We start from the raw sequence: 20,469 nt of genomic DNA, 5'->3' as shown, positions 1-20,469 counted from the left end.
TGTTACTGAAGGGGATAAAAACTGATTCAGATAGCTTGAACATAGCATAGGTTGAGCATCCCAAGTCTGAAATGCTTCAAAGTCCAAAATTTTTTGAGTGCCAAAGTGAAACTCAAAGGAAATGCTCACTGGAGCATTTCGGATTTTGGAGTTTTGTATTTGGGATTCTCAACCAGTAAGTATAATACAAATATTCTAAAATTTTAAAAAATCCTAAATCCAAAACACTCTCTCTTTTTTTTTTTTTTTTCTTTTTTTGAGATGGATTTTCGCTCTTGTCCACCAGGCTGGAGTGCAGTGGCGCAATCTCGGTTCACTGCAACCTCCGCCTTCCGGGTTCAAGCGATTCTCCTGCCTCAGCCTCCCCAGTAGCTGTGATTATAGGCACGTACCACCATGCCCAGCTAATTTTTATATTTTTAGTAGAGACGGGGTTTCACCATATTGGCCAGGCTGGTCTTGAACTCCTAACCTTAGGTGATCCACCCACCTTGGCCTCCCAAAGTACTGGGATTACAGGCATGAGCCACCACGCCCGGCAGCAGTTCTGAAACTCTTACTGTGTACTCTAGGACAGCAAAGAAGCAAGTAAGTATATTGAACTTGGGAGGCAGAGGTTGTAGTGAGCTGAGATCGCACCACTGCACTCCAGTCTGGGCAACAGAGTGAGACTGTCTCAAAAAAAAAAAAAATTGAGGATAATGGAAGCCAGGTTTCTCACTGTTGAAGAAGGCAGTTATGAAGAGGGAGAAGACTAGAGTGAACCCTGTGGCATTATATGGGAATAGGGGGAATCAGTATGAATTCATGGTTTATTTTATCTTTATGATACAAGTATAAGTGAGTGTATATGTCTGCTGAGAGGGCCAAAAGCAATACACCCTAATAGCAAAGAACACACCTAGACCCAGATCTTGGTCTCTCAACTCTGTTCTCCAATTTTAAAAAGCAGGACTCCTTGAAAAAGAGACTGATTCCAGACCTGGGGCAGAGAAAGAAGATGAGCCTGGCCCACCTTATTATGCCAAGGAAGTAAAATGTGCCCCCAAATTATGGGGACGTGTCAAAAAGAGCCAGCTTGACAGGGTTCCCACTGGCCAAATCTGGGACAATTTGAGCTTCAGAATAAATAAATATAGTAAGAGATTATAACCCATAGAATAAAAGTCATATCAGTATGGGTTCATACTAATTCATTTTTTAAGGGAAACTACTTTGTAGTAAAATGCCAGCTAATAAATACAGAAGCAGTGTTAAGAGTGAGAAAAACACCATTTTGCAACCATCATAGTAATAATTGATATAGACAAAAATCATCAACAGATGCTAAAATTGGTAGGTAGAGGTTTGATGACAAATAGGATGTTTACATAGCCTCAAAGTTTCTCTTCACAACTACTTAGTACTTACAAAAAGGAAATCCTTTACTGTAGGGAAATCTGGCAGACACTTACCAATTGATCAAAGAGAACATCACCAGTAATGGGACAGGTCAACATCACGTGCCTTCTAATAAAGATACCAGAGAACCCAGCACCATGTTTGTAGTATTTCTGCCCAAAAATGCGTAACTTCAGTCTAATCATAAGGAAACAGACAAACCCACATTGGGGGATATTACACAAAATAATTGGCTCGTACTCTTCAAAAATACCAAGGAAATACAAACTGGATTGATTAGAGGTAATGAGGCACAATGTTTGCAACTTATTCTTAAATTACTAATGGGAAGAATTATACATTCACAGAGATCAAATGGCAGATCAAATGTCGTAAAACATAAACAGTGAATCTGAGTAAATGTTATCAAGAGTTCTTTGTTTTATTCTTTTAACTTTTTTTAGAAGTTTGAAATTATATCAAAATTAAAAGTTACAAAAAATAGAAAATAAATCCGAAACTGTTAAAGAAAAAAACTTGTAAGGTAAAAGTACCATTTTAGTTTAAATGCTAGTTTTATAAAAATTAAAATCTGAAAAGAGGGCAGAAACACAGAAATAATCATGGCTTCTTGAACATGCATCTCATGCTTCAATCATCTGTATTCAGCTTGCTCCAGACCAGGGGCTCCAGCCTGCAGATCAGCCAACAGATATGAGACGCAGGTGTGAGGAAGAAGCACAGGAAATTGTTCGGCATGCAAATTCCTCAACAGGACAGCCCTGTGTGGAAAATGAAAATCTGACAGACTTAATTTCCAGGCTTACAGCTATTTTGTTACAAATTAAGGTAAGTCTTAGAGAAAATATTTTCTTAATTTGACACAAAGCAACCCATGCTGACTTGTTGCTAAGAAATTAATTAATTGATTCTATCAGGTATTTTATGACTGTATTTGAACTATAATTCAATTAAATTTTGAAACTTTTTTCCCTTTAGTGTCTAGCAGAAGGAGGAGACCTGAATTCCTTTGAATTCAAATCACTTACAGACTCATTAAATGATATCAAGAGTACAATAGATGCTTCTAATATCAGGTAATTTGTTAGGTACACTCTAATCATTTTAATGTGAAGTTCATAGTGATTTTCTGTCCAAGTTTTAAGAATTATGCATATTTGTGAAGTACTCATATATTATTATCCATTAAATATATTTTTAAGAGCTTTTCACTTATATCCAGCCTATTGACAGAATAGAAATTTCACATGGATTTTGTATATAAAGAAATCAAGAGATGTATTTAGGTTTGGGGTTAGCATGGAGGTTCAGCTTAGAAGTAGAGCTTCCCCAGTCAGTGAGAGGCTCATCTTCTCCTTCCAGCCCCACATGGCTCCTTTGCTTCTTTAGAGCATATTTGTTCAACTACTACTGAAGTAGAATTATGGCTAATGTATTATAGGAGATTTATTCCTTCCCTAAGATTTATCATAGCTGTTTCCTAACTAAAATTCAGCTCTTCCTTTTTTTAAAAATTATTTCTTAATTTTTTGAAATAAAGTAGTTAACCATGTTTCTTCTTTCTCTAGTTGCTTTCAGAATAATGTAGAAATCCATGTTGCACATATTCAGAGTGGCCTGAGCCAGATGGGAAACTTACATGCCTTTGCAGCAAATAACACCAACAGAGACTGAGTAAAGATTTCATTATTCCAACTGCACGGGACATTGTTTTTGAGAAGTTCTTTTCCTTTATATAGGCTTCCAACACCAAATAACCTAACTGCTGGAAAACAAGGGAAATTTAATTCTCCAAATAAGGCATTTTAATAGACTGTACTGCTTCTTAAACCAGCATTGCTGACCAGCATTATATTTATTTTTCTTTTATTATTCTGATGCAGTAGCATTGCTTATGTTACATATGTTTATATTCACAAATATTTTTAAACTGAAATATCTGAACATAATATAATTTCATGGAAGAATACATTGACCATTTTTTTTAATGTGCATGAATTCACCGCAACACATGCAGACAACTGCTGCAATGGAGAGTATGAAGAAACCTGGTCTTTTTGTTCATGTCGGTGGCAGTGTGGAAATTCCATCCAGAAAATTACAACTCCACTTGATTTAGTTGATCACCATCTCAGTCTTCAAAAGATAACATGAGGTGTGGGAAGTCCTAGTTTTAAGGAAGCCACTGAAATATAGATGGGAAATGTGGACTATACAAGTATATGTTATATATACTTGCAATGTGACATGGTTCTATAGATCATTTTATAATAATAAATATTTTAATTTATCATAACTTATATAAAAGAAACCTTTGCTGTTTGTTGAAAGAAAATGAAGGAACAGGAAGAAAGGTGCAAAATGCTAAATTTCTGCAAATGGATTTGGCATGTCTTCCCGTCAGTTCAGGTCAAAAGTGCATTGTTATGAGATTTATTTAAAAAAAAAAAAAAAGACTGATAACACACTATTTTCATATTTTTTTGTTGTTTATTTGCACAACTTTTAAACCAGATTACTGGTTAAAATCCAACAGTACACAATTTATAAAGTAAAAAGATTTTATAAAGAAAACAAATATAATAACCAGTGCTGTGAAATGCAGAAGAAAGGTTTGTTTGGGTTGTTTTTCTTTTTTAGGAAAACCTTGCCTAAAATGTTAATCTTGTAAAAAGTATGTATTTGGAATTTTCTTCATTTTAATATAGAATATTATAAAGTCAAAATATAATACATTTTTTTCAAATTTGGAGTTTAAGATATAGCTGTAGAGGTGGTTTTAATTCCTTTAGATGTCTCATAAAATGAGACTTTTTATATGTTAATGTATAATAAACAAGATTATTTTCCATTTGGAATTTTTGTATAGTTTAAAAAGGCTTCTGTATTCTTTGTTGGTATTGTGCCACTGCAAAACTTTAGTGCAGAGTTTATATTTAGCTAAACTGTTATGTTAATTAAGAAATGCATAAATCTTCTATTCTTAATATTTGTAATTCTAAATAAATTGATCTATGAAAATTATTTTCTATATTTTCATTTAATTCGAGTCGATATGCATACCTTCTGTTTAAAAAGTTTTGAAGAATTATAATTTCCATTAAGTTATGTTTTTAGGGGAAACAGTACAAATTACCGAGCCTCTCTGAAGTATCATACCATCCAATGGTATGGATTTTATTTATTACCATACCATCCAGTGATATGGATTTTATTTATTGCCATACCATCCAGTGGTATGGTATTGAGCAGGTAAGTTATTTGGCCTGGTATAGACCTAGTGAAAGGTTGATTGCAATATATTCTGCCTAGAATTGGGTAAGTATTTTGTGCATTTTTTCTTTTACATTCTTTTTTTTTTTTTCTCTGTCACCCAGGCTAGAGTGCAGTGGTGCAATCTCGGCTCACCGCAACCACCAGCTCCCGGGTTCAAGGGATTCTCCCGCCTCAGCCTTCTGAGTAGCTGGGATTACAGGCACGCGCCGCCACGCCTAGCTAATTTTTGTATTTTTAGTAGAAACAGAGTTTCACCGTATTGGTCAGGCTGGTCTCGGACTCCCGACTTCAAGTGCTCCACCCGCCTCAGCCTCCCAAAGTGCTGGGATTATAGGCATGAACCACCACACCCGGCCTCTCTTATATTTCTTAAGGCTTACTTGTCACACTTAAATAGTACCTCATTTTACACATATTTAATTGAGCACTGTTTGTCTTTCAGTGCCTTCATGTGTTGACAGCAGGGACTGTGCTGAAGAATACAGTTGAATTTTATTTCTGCTTAGGGAGGAAGAAATCTGTATTTCAAAGTAGTCATGTTGGGTCAGCCATACATTGATTTGAATGATATGCCACTGCCTAACACACTTCTGGAGCTCTAAAGAAAGCTATCAAAGCCAGATTGAGCAAATATGCAAGCACATACATGGCTTTTTTTATATATAGATTTGGTTCTGAGTTACTTTAAGCTAGTTCCAAAAGTCACATTCACTCGTAACCACTGAGAATCTACAAAAAGATTTGCCCATTAGCATTTTTGAATCCATGCACCTCTCTCCATCTTCATTACCACCACTACTTGCAGCGCAGCTGCCATCGTCAGTGACCTGGAACACTGCAGTTGTCTTCTAACATCTCCCAGCATCTACTCAGCCCTGTTCAAATGCAGCCAGAGGGATCATCTTAAAATGCGGAATTAATCATGTTACCCCTCTGTCTATAAATGTTTTTAAAATCTTCATTTGGCTTTCAGGACAAATTCAAAACTCTTTTACAAGACCTATAAAGTCATGCATGATCTGCCTCCCTCCCCAACTTCTTTATCTGCTCACTACTTCACAGGGTCTTGGCACATGCAGTACCTACGTTCCCTCTCCTTTCCTTGGTAACTCTTGATCATTTTCTAGATCTCACCTTCAGCATCACTTGTTCAAGGAAGATTTCCTTGACCACAACACATCTCCTATTATAATGTCTCCAGATCATATCTCTCTCCTTCCAGCACTTGTCACATTTGCAATTTAATATTAATATTTCCTGGAGGTCTTTTGTCTCCCTACTGGCCTCTGCTCCATGAGGGGAGGGACTGTTTCTGTTTTTGTTCACCATTTATTTCCAGGTCCTGGTAAAGTGCCTGTTCATGGGCAACAAATAAATATTTGTGTAATGAGTGGGCAAATGAGAGTTTAAAAAAGGTCTAAGCATCATTAATATCATCAGAATAAGAGTGAGGTCTTCCGTGATGATTTCTTTGGAAGATGAGACAGTAATGACTGGCATGTAGAAATTCTGACTTGGGGATTGCTTTTAAACCTATCACATTACTTTATCATCAGTATCATTAGTCCTGACTAACAAGACCAGTGCAATATAGGAGTATGGTGGTAGACTAATGGGTGGGCTGAGTTTGAGTCCTGGCCATGCCATTTATAAGCTGTACAGTTGTGAACCACTACTTAGATTCAGTTTCTTGATCTTTAAAGTAGGAAGATTAGTCCCTGTCTTACATGGTAGGTGTGAGAATAAAATAGATAATGTCTGTAACACATTTAACAGTTAGGGACTCTTAGAAAGTTTGAGAGAGCTGCAGGCTACTTCGTAGAGGATCCCACAATTTAAAATGTGACAACAGGATTTACATATTTGTAGATTTTTACAGTTGTTCACTGGGGAAACAACATAAAACAATATAAAAGCAATAATACAATAATTACAAGATTTTTTCGTAAGTGCGATTCTTAGTGGACCATAATTTAAAGTGTTATATGTCTTTCAGTTTTGTGAATGTATTTGTAGTATGTCATTTGGCCGTGTCACAAGTTTAAATGTGATTGTGAGACCTCCTGAGCACCTCCAGGATGGGCCCTGAGCATAATGTTAATAGCTAATGTTTATCAGCTCATTTTTGGTTTCAAACAGTTTTCAAAGAATTGAGAAGTACACTTTGCTGCTAAGGCCTCAACTATGTTCTCTTGGCTGCTTTTTGTTGGGGGGATGGCAGGGACAAGGTCTCTGTCACTCAGGCCAAGTGCAGTGGCACGCTCATAGGTCACTACAGCCTTGAACTCCTGAACTCAAGCGGTCCTCCCACATCAGCCTCTCGAGTAGCTGGGACCACAGGCACATGCCACCATGCCTGACTTTTTTTTTTGAGACAGATTCTCACTCTGTCACCCAGGCTGGAGTGCAGTGACCCAATCTCGGCTCACTGCAGCCTCTGCCTCCTGGGTTCAAGCAGTTCTCCTGCCTCAGTCTCCCGAGTAGCTGGGACTACGGGCTCCTGCCACCACGCCCAGCTCATTTTTGTATTTTTAGTAGAGACAAGGTTTCACCATGTTGGCCAGGCTAGTCTTGAACTCCTGACCTCAAGTGATCTGCCCACCTCGGCCTCCCAAAGTCCTGGGATTACAGTGTGAGTCACTGTGCCTGGCTTTTTATTTTTTTGAGACAGGGTCTTGCTATGTTGTCCAGACTGGTCTCAAACTCCTGGGGTCAGACAGCCTCCCACTTCAGCCTCCCAAAGTGCCGGAATTACAGGCATGAGCTACTGTGCTCAACTTCCTGGTTGGTTGCGTGCTTGCTTTTTTCCTAAACTTATAAGTGCTTGGAAACTCTTGGTTGGTTTTTGTTATTTTTGTTATTGTTTTTGTTTTTTGAGATGGATTATTGCTTTGTTGCCCAGGCTGGAGTGCAGTGGCGCGATCTTGGCTCACTGCAACCTCCACCTCTCAGGTTCAAGCAGTTCTCCTGTCTCAGCCTCCCGAGTAGCTGGGATTACAGGCATGTGCCACCACGCCTAGCTAATTTTTGTATGTGGTGGTGTTTTTTGACACAGTCTTGCTCTGTCTCCCAGCTCTTGGTTGTTTTAAATGGTAGATTTGCTACCCTGAAAAGTACAGGCCAGGCACGGTGGCTCACACCTAATTCCAGCACTTTGGGAGGCCGAGGCAGGCGGATAACCTGAGGTCAGGAGTTCAAGACCAGCCTGTCCAACATGGTGAAACTCTGTCTCTACTAAAAATACAAAATGTAGCTGGGCGTGGTGACGGGTGCCTGTAATCCCAGCCACTCGGGAGGCTGAGGCAGGGAGAATTGCTTGAACCCAGGAGGCGGAGGTTGCAGTGAGCCGAGATTATGCCACTACACTACAGCCTGGGTGACAGAGCAAAACTCCATCTCAGAAAAAGAAAAAAGAAAAGTACAAACCACTTGAATAACATCTCTGAAAATTAGGGCATCTGGCATATATAATCTCAGGCTCTTCTAGTAACCATCAAGACATGATGTCCTGGCCCTCGCTAGCTATGGCATCCCATGAGCCTACTTCAAAGCACAGTTTACAAAGAAACCTCACCTCTATGGGTTACCTCATAACACAGACCATTTCCTTTGACTCTAAAGGAGTTCGAAAACTCTCAAAATATCAAAATATTTTAATTGATCTTAGACTGACTTAGAAATGGTTATTTATATACATTTAGAATTATAAATTGCAAAGAGAAATCTCCCAAAACCAAATACTCATAAAATATTATTAAATATTCAAGCAAAAATATGTTTTTGTTTTTGTTTTTTTGAGATGGAGTCTCGCTCTGTTGCCCAGGCTGGAGTGCAGTGGCGTGATCTCGGCTCACTGCAAGCTCCGCCTCCCGGGTTCACGCCATTCTCCTGCCTCAGCCTCCCAAGTAGCTGGGACTACAGGCACCCGCCACCACACCCGGCTAGTTTTTTGTATTTTTATAGAGACAGGGTTTCACCATGCTAGCCAGGATGGTCTCGATCTCCTGACCTCGTGATCCACCTGCCTCGGCCTCCCAAAGTGCTGGGATTACAGGCGTGAGCCACCGCGCCCAGCCTGCAAAAATATGTTTTTAACCAAATTAAATTTCTCAGCTCAGTGGCCTAGTGATATAATATCAATTACTGGCTAAAAACTACATTTGCAGAAACTTTTAGAAATGTCTTTCATGGCCACATAGTATGTACTGAGCAATTGTGGAGTGAAGCACTGTACTAAGAGTTATCTAAAAGAATTCATTTAAATGGAAATTACATTGAAACATTTGTGAAAGACATTTAATAATCCACAAAAGTTGCATAGGAAATACAGTAACAAGTGCTAAGGGTAACATTGGAGTGATCGAAGTAACAGGTGCCAAATCAGGATTAGAGAAAATTTCAGACTTCAGAAAGCGGGCGGGGAGTCCTCGAGTGTTTTGAAAGTGAAAGGTATGAATTTGGTTCAAAACTGAAAGGAGTGACCTTAAGACCAAAATGTATGCTGTGGAAAGTTGACCTTCAGATTTGCGTAGCTGTCCTGCAGGCTAAGGGTATCGGTTATCTGGGAGGATAACTGAAAGCTTTTTATAATGTGGTAGGAACTGGAGGTTACCACAGAACCATAAAGTAATTTTTTTTTTTTTTTTTTGAGAGTCTCCCTCTGTCTCCCAGGCTGGAGTGCAGTGGCGTGCACGATCTTAGATCACTGCAACCTCCACCTCCCAGGCTCAAGTGATTCTCCTGCCTCAGCCTCCTGAGTGCTGGGACTACAGGCTCCCGCCACCGTGCCCAGCTAATTTTTGTATTTTTAGTAGAGATGGGGTTTCGCCATATTGGCCAGGCTGGTCTTGAACTCCTGACTTCAGGTGATCCACCCACTCAGCCTCCCAAAGTGCTGAGATTACAGGAGAGAGACACCATGCCTGGCCCACAGAGGGTAATTTTTTTTAAGTAGTTGAGAAGCTAGAGGCAGTGGGGGGGGGGGCTGTCAAAATAATCTGCATGCAGAGTCATTGGAGCTATGGTTGAACGCGAAGATAACAGGCCCAATTTTAAAAAGTAATAAACCTAGGATGAGGGTTGAAGAGACGGGGTGTAGAGTGAGTTTAAGATTATAAGCCTTGGAGGGACCAGGAGAAAATGGCAGCTATCAAGCACAAGGGGAAACTGAGTCAAGCTGAGGCATTCTTGTGAAGAAAATAATGAGTTCTGAACAACCAGTCCAAAAACGAAGAACAGGCCTGGCAAGAAGGCACAGGGATGCAGACCAAGTGGAATGTGCAGGCTTGGAGAGAACACAGGTAAAAATGAATGCCGGAACTCTGGGGTGGGAGTGTGGGCTTAAAATTACTTCATTGACAGAGTCGCGGGGTATTTTCAAATGTGAGAGGTGCTGTCAAAACCATCATCAAGGTTAACAAGCACATGTCCTTAGCATGGAAGTCAGAAAGGACAGTATGCTGATGTGTCTCTCCCAGGCTATCAGTCATGACTCCTCAGAGCTTATCCCGAATTCTCCCAGAATCCTCAAAAGTTACCAAAGGCAGAAAAGATGTGTTCCTCCCATGAGTCCAGTTTTGAACCAATGTCTTCAGAGAGAGGGGAACAGGTTTCAAAATTCTGACCTTGGGAGCTAGAGTCAGAGATGCCCCCTCCAACCCCGTTTGGATCGGGCAGGCAGTTCACATCCACCTCAAGAGGCAGCTGGGGCTTCAGACATTTCGCTTCAGTTCCAGGAGCAGAGTGGTTGAGGATAATCTCCGGCCTAGCCAAAGGTTGGAAGGATTTCCCACTCTGACGCCGGGACTTGGCACGTCTGTTCTGGAACCATACCTGGAAGAGGGGAGAAAATAAAAGCTGCTTTTGGTTGGAGTTTTTTATGCTAACATTATGTTCACAGTTCATACTAGTAAGTTCCAGTTTAACATCCCCTGGCTTCCTCTCCAGAGTCTTGTCTTCATAAAGCACTTGGGTTGACGGTTAGAAGTTCAGAGCACCTGGCTTTCCTTGCCTCCCCATTCCCAGATGCAAATATTGGAATAATGCCTAGTTCTATCTGTTCTTTAGTTAGAGAAATTTTCATGAAAAATGGAGTCACAAAAATGGAAGCCCTTAGAATTCTTAGAAGAAAACTGCATTAAATTATGAAGAAAATCGGTTTTTGAAGGTCTATACTCCCTTGTCAGACTAATCAAGGAGGTATTTTGCTCATGCCAGCTGTTGAGACTGACAGCTGTATGACCGCCAGCGGTGCAAAGAAAACAAGTCCACTGTCCCGGTGTTTAAATGAGGGCTGCTACTTAAAACCGCGCTTGGACACCGACCAAGGGGCTACAGACAGACAAAAAGGCAGGCTTCTCCCTACCAACTCTAAGATTTTGATCTAGATTACTTTAGATAATAAACACTGCCCGGGCGCGGTGGCTCACGCCTGTAATCCCAGCACTTTGAGAGGCTAAAGCGGGTGGATCACCTGAGGTCAGGAATTCGAAACCAGCCTGACCAACATGGTGAAACCCCGTCTCTACTAAAAATACAAAAATTAGCTGGGCGTGATGGCTGGCGCCTGTAATCTCAGCTACTCGGAAGGCTGAGGCAAGAGAATCGCTTGAGCCCGGGAGGCTGAGGTTGCAGTGAGCCAAGATTGCGCCATTGCACTCCAACCTGGGCGACCTGGGCAACAAGAGCGAAACTCCGTCTCAAATAAATAATAAATAAAAATAAACACACCTTGGACTGGATTTTTCAAACTGACAAGTTCCAGGTGCTTCTCGCTTTACCTCAATTCGCTACATCCTTTCAAATCTAATCCCAAAACGTAACACTTGCCAAGAAAGTAGCATAGGGGGTAACTTGGCAAGCCAGCCCTCCCCGCTCTCAGCTACCATTCTCACACTCAAAGCCAGAGGAAAACCCCAACTGCCCCTCATCTGTGTCTTCTTCCTGGATAAGGAAAAAGTATAAAACTTCTTATCTTCCTGCTGGGAATTATTTTTTGGCCATTTCAAGGGACCGGCTAATCTCCTAGGAGCCCTTGTTATATTTAATAATGAGAGTTAGAAATCGTTCAGTGCAGGCCTGAATTATTTCACATAAGCCCCACAATCACCCTGTGCAGCAGGTGCCGATATCACGCCCTATTTCAGTCTAGGACACAGAGCCTCAGGGGAAGCACCTTGCCTGCAACGTCCCGGGGTGTGGCCTCAGGAGCCCAGAGTCCAGACCTCGACGCCGCAGCGCCTCCGCTCCAGGGCGCACCTGCGAACGCGGCGGGCCCTCACCTGGATCCTCGACTCGGGGAGCAGGGTGAGCGCGGCCAGGCGCTCGCGCAGGTGGATGTCGGGGTACCGGGTCCGGCGGAAGACGAGCTCCAGCAGCTGCAGCTGCTCTGCGCTGAAAGACGTGCGCTTGCGGCGCTGCGACGCGGACTGGGCGGCCGCGCCTTTGGGGGGCGCAGGCGAGCCCAGGCTGGCGGGGGGCGGCGGGGCCGGCCCGGGATCCCGGCCGAGGAAGCTAGCGAAGGGCGCTGGGCCGGGGCCCGCGGGTGGTGCGGGGAGCAGGGCTGCGGCGGGACTCGGGGGCGGTAGGAGCGCCCCGCCGGGGTGGGGAGCCCGGTACGCTGGGAACGCGGCGCCCTCGGCGAACTGGAGCTCAGTGGACTCGGCTGCGGCCATCGCTCAGGAGCCCAGCGCGCCGCCCGGAGGGGCGCGGGCTCCACTTATACCCTCCCGAGCCGGGGGCGGGGAAGGCGGCGCGGCGCGATCAAAGGTGGGCGCGGGGAGGCCCGTGTCTCCTCGGGGTGCGAGCCCGCCCCGGCCCCGCCAGACGCCGGGGATAATCGCTTCCGCCGGCCGCGGGATGCAGGAGGGAGGCGTGAACTTGGGTCCCGGCCCCCTCAGTGTCCTTCCCCGCCCACCCGCCCCGCCGGCGCAATCCACATTCCCGAAGGACGGTTTGCCCGGGAGGGCAGCCCGGAGGGGCCCGGGTGCGCGGACCGCAGGCGACAGAACTCTCTTCTCCGGGTCAGATCCCAGCTATGAACAGCGGAAGGGCCTTGCTTGGCCTGTGCTTTACATGGCCCGGGCCTTGTGCCTTGCCCTGGTCCCGTCTGTTCTCATCAAAGCTATTTATTTACCACCCCTGCTATGTGCTAGACCCTGTACCAGGTTGGTCAAACAGCCCGGCCCCTGTCTTCTGCAAGCCTCCCTAACACATCCTGAATCCAAGCGGGGAGGGGGGTGAAGATAAAGGGATCCAGGGGGCAGTACATTCCTCCTGATTAAATGGGTGGGGGGAGTAGGGGGGTTTGGCCGGAATGAACATGGGCCCACCGATAAAGATACCCTAGGTAGGACGGGGCTGGCAACGTGCCCCATTAGCAGAGGAGATGAGCAGTTTGGCCTTTCTGGAGCTACTCAACAATGCACAAGACCCATCCATTGGATGGGAGGAGATGAAAGCCACCTCATGAAGTTTCCACGCGCTCTGAATCGTCATTCTTTCCTCTGCCCCTTGGGGCTCTGAAAGCTCCCATTTTCTCTACTTTGTGCTATGGTTATGGTTTCTCTGTTTCCCCTGCTAGATTATAAAGTCTTAGCAAGCAGGAACCCACGTCTCCCTTTCTGAGTTTATCAAGTGTCTACTCTGTACACCTATTCTGCGTGAGGCGCGGTGCTAGGCCCTTAGTGAATGTCTGTCGAATTGGATGTCACCGAGTTCCCCTTACTGAAAGAGAAACCCATGATCCACTATGGGAACTGCCCCACCACAGTGCAAGAACTCAAGAGAGGAGCATAGAGGCCCAGGTCTTCTTGCTCCCAGCACCTCAGCGCCGATTTCACCGGGATTCACTCACTGTAGCGGACTCAAAGGGAGATCTTTCTTGGGAGGATCTTTCAGGGCACAATCCCCGTCCTGTCTGCATTCTGGAAGGTCAATAGACAGTCTCAGAAGATCTTGGATCTTTCTATCCTGCGTGGACATTCCACGTGGCAAAGCAGAAAGTATTCTTGGAGCTGCTGCAGAGAAGAATTTTGGGCTCGATTCTCTCCTGGCTGGGGTAAGGGGTGGGGTTGGCAGGGACTGTGTCCTGTGCAGCCCCTGAGGCCCTTCTGGGCAGCTGATATGCTTACCGTCTGCTCTTCCATCTTCCTTCCACCCATTCTCCTTTCTTTCCCCTTCTTTTCTTTCTCTTTTATTCCTTTGCCAGTTCATTGAGGTTTTCATGCTGGGAACACGAGTTCAGGAATATTTCTCTATGCTCATTCATTCACTATTTCAAAAAAAATGTGTGAAGTGTCACTGTGCCAGGCCAGGCTTTGTGTGTGTTATTCCTATTCCAACTTCACAAATCAGGAGATATGCCACAATCTACACAGAGGCCCAAATAACTATAGAGCCTGTGTGCCAAACTGACCTCGAGGCATGACTCCCATGGTTACATGGAGCTCCTCTGTCTCCCTCGGGAGGACGATGAAGCCTGGCCCCACTCCAGTCTCGGGGGTTGTCATCTTTCAGGCACATTGGGCCCCTCAGGTTCCTATTTGCAGGCTGCAGTGATGGATGCATTACTGCATGTAGCTACAGGGACCAGGAGGCCAGCCCCAGGAGGACACTGGAGGTTTGCTGGCTGCTGGCCGCCAGCTGAAGCTTAAGAGCCAGAGATGGCTTGAGCAGCCCAGAAACTCTGCCCAGGAGCTAGGTGTCATAGGAATTCTCCAGCCCACCGTGTGGAAATCCACTCCCTTCCCCTGGGTCCTCCGTCCAGGCCTCGGTCCTCTGCCGCCATCTGCTCACTTGTGAGGGGACCCAGAGCCTGCCTGTTTTGTCATAGCCAGGAACATGGACCTGCAGAGACAAATAAAGTGCCTGCTCATCACAGAAGCAGGCAGTAGTTTAGTGAAGCATAAACATACAGGTAAAGCAATCTAAACTCATGAGAAGAAATCCCAGCATTCAGGCCAGGCTCAGTGGTTTGCACCTGTAATCCCAGCACTTTGGGAAGCCAACGTGGCCGAATCACCTGAGGTCAGGAGTTTGAGACCAGCCTAGTCAACATGGTGAAAACCTGTCTCTACAAAAAAATACAAAAATTAGCCAGACATTGTGGCACACACGTATAATCCCAACTACTTGGGAGGCTGAGGCAGGAGGATCACTTGAACTTGGGAGGCAAAGGTTGCAGTGAGCCGAAACTTGTGCCACGGCACTCCATCCTGGGCAATGGAACAAGACTCCGTCTCAAAAGAAAAAAAAAGAAAAAAGAAATTCCAGCTTTCACTTTGTGGTTTGATAATCCTCCAAACTGACTAAACAGGCATTATTCTCTTATGAATGTTTTCCTGGGAGTTTGTGTTAGATCATAATCTTGTATAAGTGAAATAAGATTTCAGCCTCTCCCATTCTCTCTTCCTTTTGCTCTAAATGAAGTTCTTATGGAATATGCTTATATATGTCTAAAAAACAACCTCCACAAGGATACAGTGGAAAGTCAGGGTTGGAATCAGTTAAAAGATCATGATACTACAAGTTTCTTTTTCTTTTTTTTTTTTTTTTTTTTTGAGATGGAGTCTTGCTCTGTCACCCAGGCTGGAGTGCAGTGGCACAATCTCAGCTCACTGCAAGCTCTGCCTCCCGGGTTCACGCCGTTCTCCTGCCTCAGCCTCCCGAGTAGCTGGGACTACAGGTGCCCACCACCACGCCTATCTAATTTTTTGTATTTTTTACTACAGACAGGGTTTCACCACATTAGCCAGGATGGTCTCGATCTCCTGACCTGATACTACAAGTTTCTTTAACATTACCATTTGACTTAAACCTCATGTATTAATAGTTATTTCTAACTAAATGAACAAATAACTCACTTGGTTTTCTAACCATACAATGAAACTCTTCTGTAGAAGTTTTCTGACTCTCTGTGGGATGTGGTATTGACTTAGCCTGTGTCACATATCTTGCATAAAGTCATACTGGACAAGGGTTGGAAAGGGAGACTTTTATACCCTTCAGGACTGCTTTATTATTTTTTAATCATTTGCATGTATTATTGCTATAAGTACATTTTTTAACCCTAGTTTTTGATGACTAAATGTAAAGTGGTATTCTGGTCTGGAGCCTGGAAAAGAAAAAAGACACTAGCTGGAAAATTAGTAAAATCTGAATTAAAAAAAAAAAAAGTAATTCTACAAAACCAAAGCAGAGGATGCAGTGTAATACATCTGGAAAGAGAAATTACTTTTCAGCCAGTGCACCGTGGCTCACGCCTATAATCCCAGCACTCTGGGAGGCCGAGGCGGGCGGATCACCTGAGGTCAGGAGTTCCAGACCAGCCTGGCCAACATGGTGAAACCCTGTCTCTACTAAAAATACAAAATTAGCTGGGCGTGGTGGTGCATGCCTGTAATCCCAGCTACTCGGGAGGCTGAAGCTGGAGAATCACTTGAACCCAGGTGGTGGAGGTTGCAGTGAGCCAAGATCATGCCATTGCACTCCAGCCTGGGCAACAAGAGTGAAACTCCATCTCAAAAAAAAAAAGAGTTTGTTCCCCAGCATCTCCAAAACAGCCAACATCCGTTGGCCAGGTGCAGTGGCTCACACCTGTAATCCCAGCACTTTGAGAGGCCGAGGCGGGCAGATCACGAGGTCAGGAGATAGAGACTATCCTGGCTAACACAGTGAAACCCCATCGCTACTAAAATACAAAAAAAAAAAAAAAATTAGCCAGGTGTGGTGGCGGGCGCCTATAGTCCCAGCTACTCGGGAGGCTGAGGCAGGAGAATGGCATGAACCCGGGAGGCGGAGCTTGCAGTGAGCCGAGATCATGCCACTGCACTCCAGCCTGGGTGACAGAATGAGACTCCGTCTCAAAAAAAAATTAGCTGGGCGTGGTGGCACATGCCTGTAATCTCAGCTACTCAGGAGGCTAAGGCAGGAGAATCGCTTGAACCCGGAAAGTAGAGGTTGCAGTGAGCCAAGATCACGCCACTGCGCTCCAGCCTGGGTGACAGAGTGAGACTCCATCTCAAAAAAAAGAAAGAAAAAGAAAAAAGAAATTACTTCTCTATACAAGTGGATTTCCCGTTTCACTTGGGATTTTCATTGACTAGGGTTGGAAAGATAGAAGCCATATTGGGTCTCTGTAAAAGCACTGCTATGTATTATACATTCACTTGAAATTAAAATGATTTGCTACTTCTCTTTTCTTTGACAGACCCTTATAAACGCATAAGTGGTTTTCACTATATCCAAGTTCTAGATTCCTGACTCAGTTACCCTGCTGCAGGCATACAATGGATATGTATGTCATATATCCATTTACTAATTCTTCTATATTCATTTTTTCAATAGGAAAATGGGAATAGCCCTATCCTTGGCAATATAATTTTTAAAATAATTATTGCAAGTTTTTTCCCAAAACAGATACCCTGTGATATATAAAGCTCCATAAAGTGCTTTTTTCTACAGAAGCACGTCAGTTGACCAGCTTCAGCATAGCAAACTGAAGTTCAGGGTTAGCTGAAGACAGCAATCACTGAGATTAGGATCTGGATTCCTCCCTCTCCAGCACCTGGGCGAGCTCACCACTCGATTTGCTGAGAGATTTTGGCCATTATTTACATTGAGTCTGTCAGTAATTTGAAACAGACACAAGGGAAAGCAAGGTGAAATAGAAGACAATCCTCAAAGATGCTTCCTGTATAATGGGGGAAGACCAGTAAATACAAGAGGAGTAGGGGGAAAAAAACCATGATTATCTGGATCCAAGGCTGGCTCTACAGCAGCCCAGGCTGGGCAGGATGGGGCCACTCGGGGTCACTGTCCCGTTCTGCATCCTCAGCATTTCCCACCAAGGTTCCTGTCACTGAATCACCCAAATATCACAGAGGCCTGTCTTTCCTCCCCAAGTGCTAAATACTCTCTTCCCCGGCCTCTCTTTGTTGTTCAAGTCAGGCCCTCCACTGCCTAAGACCGGGCACGAGAGCCTGGGTATTCATTAAAGGGAAAACCAGGAAAAGGCAGCCGAGGGGAGTCAACAGCTCTGCTTCCACCTTGAGATCCGCAGTGCTGTTAGCCCCTTTGATCCTGGCCTCACTTTGATATCCTCTCCTCTGGTTGCCCAGGCCTCCGCAGTTCCTGAAGTTTATTTCAGAACCAGTGGTTACAACAGACTGAAAGACAACACCCCCCAAAAGGTATTAATGTGCCAGGAAAGTGATTAAATCCCCTCATTAAGAAGCCTTTTTTATTGCTGTTTATTTGGCACCATATACATTAAAAAACCAAGCACACAATAGATGCTGAACCCAACGTGTTTTTTAAAATAGTGATTCCTTTCCTTCCTCCCACTGTTTCTGGCTGAAGCCTCTTCTCACACAGAGGAGTCTTTTGCAACCCCAATCCACACAGTTAACCAATAAAGTTAAAATAACATTTCAACCTCAGAGAACAGAATCCAGAAGTTTCCCAAACTTATGTCTGCATACTTGAAATGAAGAACTGAAACAACTAGCAGAATATTCTCAAACCTGACATTTGACTGATATTCCTTTCTTCAGTGTACGCACTGAGCACTTGAAATGGGGCTACTGTGATTGAAGAACTGAATTTTTCATTTCATTTTAGCAGATTTGAATTTACCCCTAGGTGGCTAATAACACCCATATCTACCAGCACAGCTCTAAACCATCAACCAGCAAATCACCCTTTTTTGATAACTTTTAAATTTTATTTTATTTACTTTTTTTGAGACAGGGTCTTGCTCTGTCACCCAGGCTGGAGTGCAGTGGCACTATCTCGGCTCACTGCAACCTCTGCCGCCCAGGTTCAAGCAATTCTCCTGCCTCAGCCTCCCAAGTAGCTGAGATTACAGGCATGTGCTACCCCGCCCAGCTAATTTTTGTATTTTTAGTAGAGATGGGGTTTCACCATGTTGGCCAGGCTGGTCTTGAACTCCTGACCTCAGGTTATCCGCCCATCTCAGCCTCCCAAAGTGCTGGGATTATAGGTGTGAGCCACCGCACCAAGCCTGTTACTTCATTTTATACCCGACAGACTCCTATAGGTTTGGCAAAAGTGTGTTAAATATTATTGTAATTAGTCGGGCATGGTGGTGCACACCTATAGTCCCAGCTACTCAGGAGGCTGAGGTGGGAAGATTGCTTGAGCCCAGGAGGAGTTTGAAGCTGCAGTGAGCTATAATTACACCACTGCACTCCAGCCTGGACGCCAGAGCAAGACCCTGTCTTTAAAAAACAAAAACACGTTACTGTAGCATTCATAAATTGTATTTCTTCAAAAGTGACAATTTGAGGTCACTTGCTGGTTAAAGAATTATGATACTACTAAGGAATAATAATACAAGTTTCTTTAACATTGTCATTTGACTTCAGCTTCATTTAATTCTTTTCTAACCATACACTGAAACTCTGCTATCGTTCACTGACTCTGTGGGATGTGACATGATATTGAATTCGTGTGTATCACATATCTTGCATGAAGTCATACTGGACAAGGACAAGTAAAGAGAGAGGTATTAGGAGAACATAGAACCTGCCAATATTTGTCTTTTCTGCTCCCAAATAATTTATTTTTTAAAATTTTTATTTATTTATTTTTTGAGACAGAGTTTTGCTCTTGTAGCCCAGACTCAAGTACAATGGCACAATTTCGGCCCACTGCAACCTCTACCTCCCAGGTTCAGGCAATTCTCCTGCCTCAGCCTCCCTAGTAGCTGGAATTACAGGTGCACACCACCATGCCCAGCTACTTTTTTGTATTTTTAGTAGAGACGGGGTTTTGCCATGTTGGCCAGGCTGGTCTCAAACACCTGACCTCAGGTGATCTGCCCGCCTTGGCCTCCCAATGGCTGGGATTACAGGCGTGAGCCACTGCACCCTGCCCCAAATAATTTATTAAAGTGTTAGCAGACACCCAGAGTAACCTAAGATCAATTCTGGACGGCATTGGGTGTGTATTTCCCAAACACTGTCTCTTTGGATTGCCTATAACTGCTGGAAGACATCCTGCAGGTAAAATGCAGGATGCTATCTAATCAAACACAGATTCTTGGTGGATCTGGGATATAATAAGATACTTTCAAATAGATCCTCATTCATTTCAGTGTGCACTAGGAAGATGTGGTTTGAAATCTACAATTCTACTCTCTCAGGCAATTGGGCATTTAGCCTTCATAGTAACCTGAACTTTCTGTACTCATTTAGATGGAAGAGGAAATAACTTTGACCTTTTCTTTTACATTGAACTCACGTGCTGCAAGCACCAACTCGTGTCAGGCCAGGCCCAGAGTTGCAGTACTTAAGAATCTCTTCTGTTTTAGCAACCTGGCTGCTTGGGTGAGTGGCTGGCCGGCACTGAGGAAGCCCATTTGGCTCAGCCAACTCACCCCTCTCGGGGATCTCCCTTAGACCCACACTCAGCTCATTCCCATACACTGCCCAAAATCTGCGTTCACTTTGGGTTTATCACTTGTACAAATAGTGCCAAAGAGAGCCGTGTTTATAACGTGGTTGCCTATTGTGCGATCATTGACAGCCATTAGCACTCGGACTCTGGTCTCTCCATACCATTTCCCACTAAAAGGAAAAAACATTCCAGTGAGAAATGGCTCATTCTAGGCCTGGGCCAAAAAATACACAAGCCTGGGCCAGGTGCAGTGGCTCACGCCTGTAATCCCAGCACTTTGGGAGGCCAAGGCGGGCTGATCACTTGAGGTCAGGAGTTCAAGACCAGCCTGGCCAACATAGCAAAATCTCATCCCTACCAAAAATACAAAAA

The 20,469-nt window shown here is 44.0% G+C and overlaps 2 protein-coding genes across 5 annotated transcripts in view; one reads left to right on the top strand and one right to left on the bottom strand.

Annotated features, from left to right (window-relative positions):
- The window catches only part of LOC105478599 (lin-9 DREAM MuvB core complex component), an 88,517-nt gene extending 84,077 nt beyond the window's left edge, over window positions 1–4,440 (top strand). For 2 of the 3 annotated variants that reach the window (XM_011736076.2, XM_011736084.2), the window contains 3 exons: window positions 2,050–2,229; window positions 2,380–2,477; window positions 2,970–4,440. In XM_011736076.2, the coding sequence (XP_011734378.2) occupies window positions 2,050–2,229; window positions 2,380–2,477; window positions 2,970–3,075 (384 nt within the window). In that variant the 3' untranslated portion in view covers window positions 3,076–4,440. The remainder of the gene's footprint in view (window positions 1–2,049; window positions 2,230–2,379; window positions 2,478–2,969) is intronic. The other variant, XM_071081476.1, reaches the window with a different exon arrangement.
- Window positions 4,441–8,628: 4,188 nt separating this feature from the next.
- On the bottom strand, window positions 8,629–12,368 carry LOC105478590 (Mix paired-like homeobox). Of its 2 annotated transcripts, none has more exons than XM_011736053.2 (2): window positions 11,958–12,350; window positions 8,629–10,533 (listed from the first exon to the last, which is right to left on the bottom strand). In XM_011736053.2, exons 1-2 carry the CDS (start codon window positions 12,348–12,350, stop codon window positions 10,204–10,206), a joined length of 723 nt encoding a protein of 240 aa, XP_011734355.2. In that variant the 3' UTR covers window positions 8,629–10,203. The 2 variants fall into 2 exon arrangements, with proteins under 2 accessions (XP_011734355.2, XP_011734364.2); XM_011736062.2 differs by having other exon boundaries at window positions 8,630–10,509; window positions 11,958–12,368.
- Between the last annotated feature and the right edge of the window lie 8,101 nt (window positions 12,369–20,469).

The sequence above is a fragment of the Macaca nemestrina genome, chromosome 1, assembly GCF_043159975.1.
Source record: "Macaca nemestrina isolate mMacNem1 chromosome 1, mMacNem.hap1, whole genome shotgun sequence".
In the NCBI taxonomy this organism is placed as follows: domain Eukaryota; kingdom Metazoa; phylum Chordata; class Mammalia; order Primates; family Cercopithecidae; genus Macaca; species Macaca nemestrina.
The sequence above is the reverse complement of the archived record's forward strand: the minus strand, read 5'-3'. Positions and strand labels throughout refer to the sequence as shown.

Coding starts and splice junctions, on each gene's coding strand:
- LOC105478590 (XM_011736053.2), bottom strand. CDS start 12,350: ATGGCCGCAGCCGAGTCCACTGAGCTCCAGTTCGCCGAGGGCGCCGCG. Junction 10,534..11,957: donor TCCCCGAGTCGAGGATCCAG/GTGAGGGCCCGC, acceptor AACCAAAAGCAG/CTTTTATTTTCTCCCCTCTT.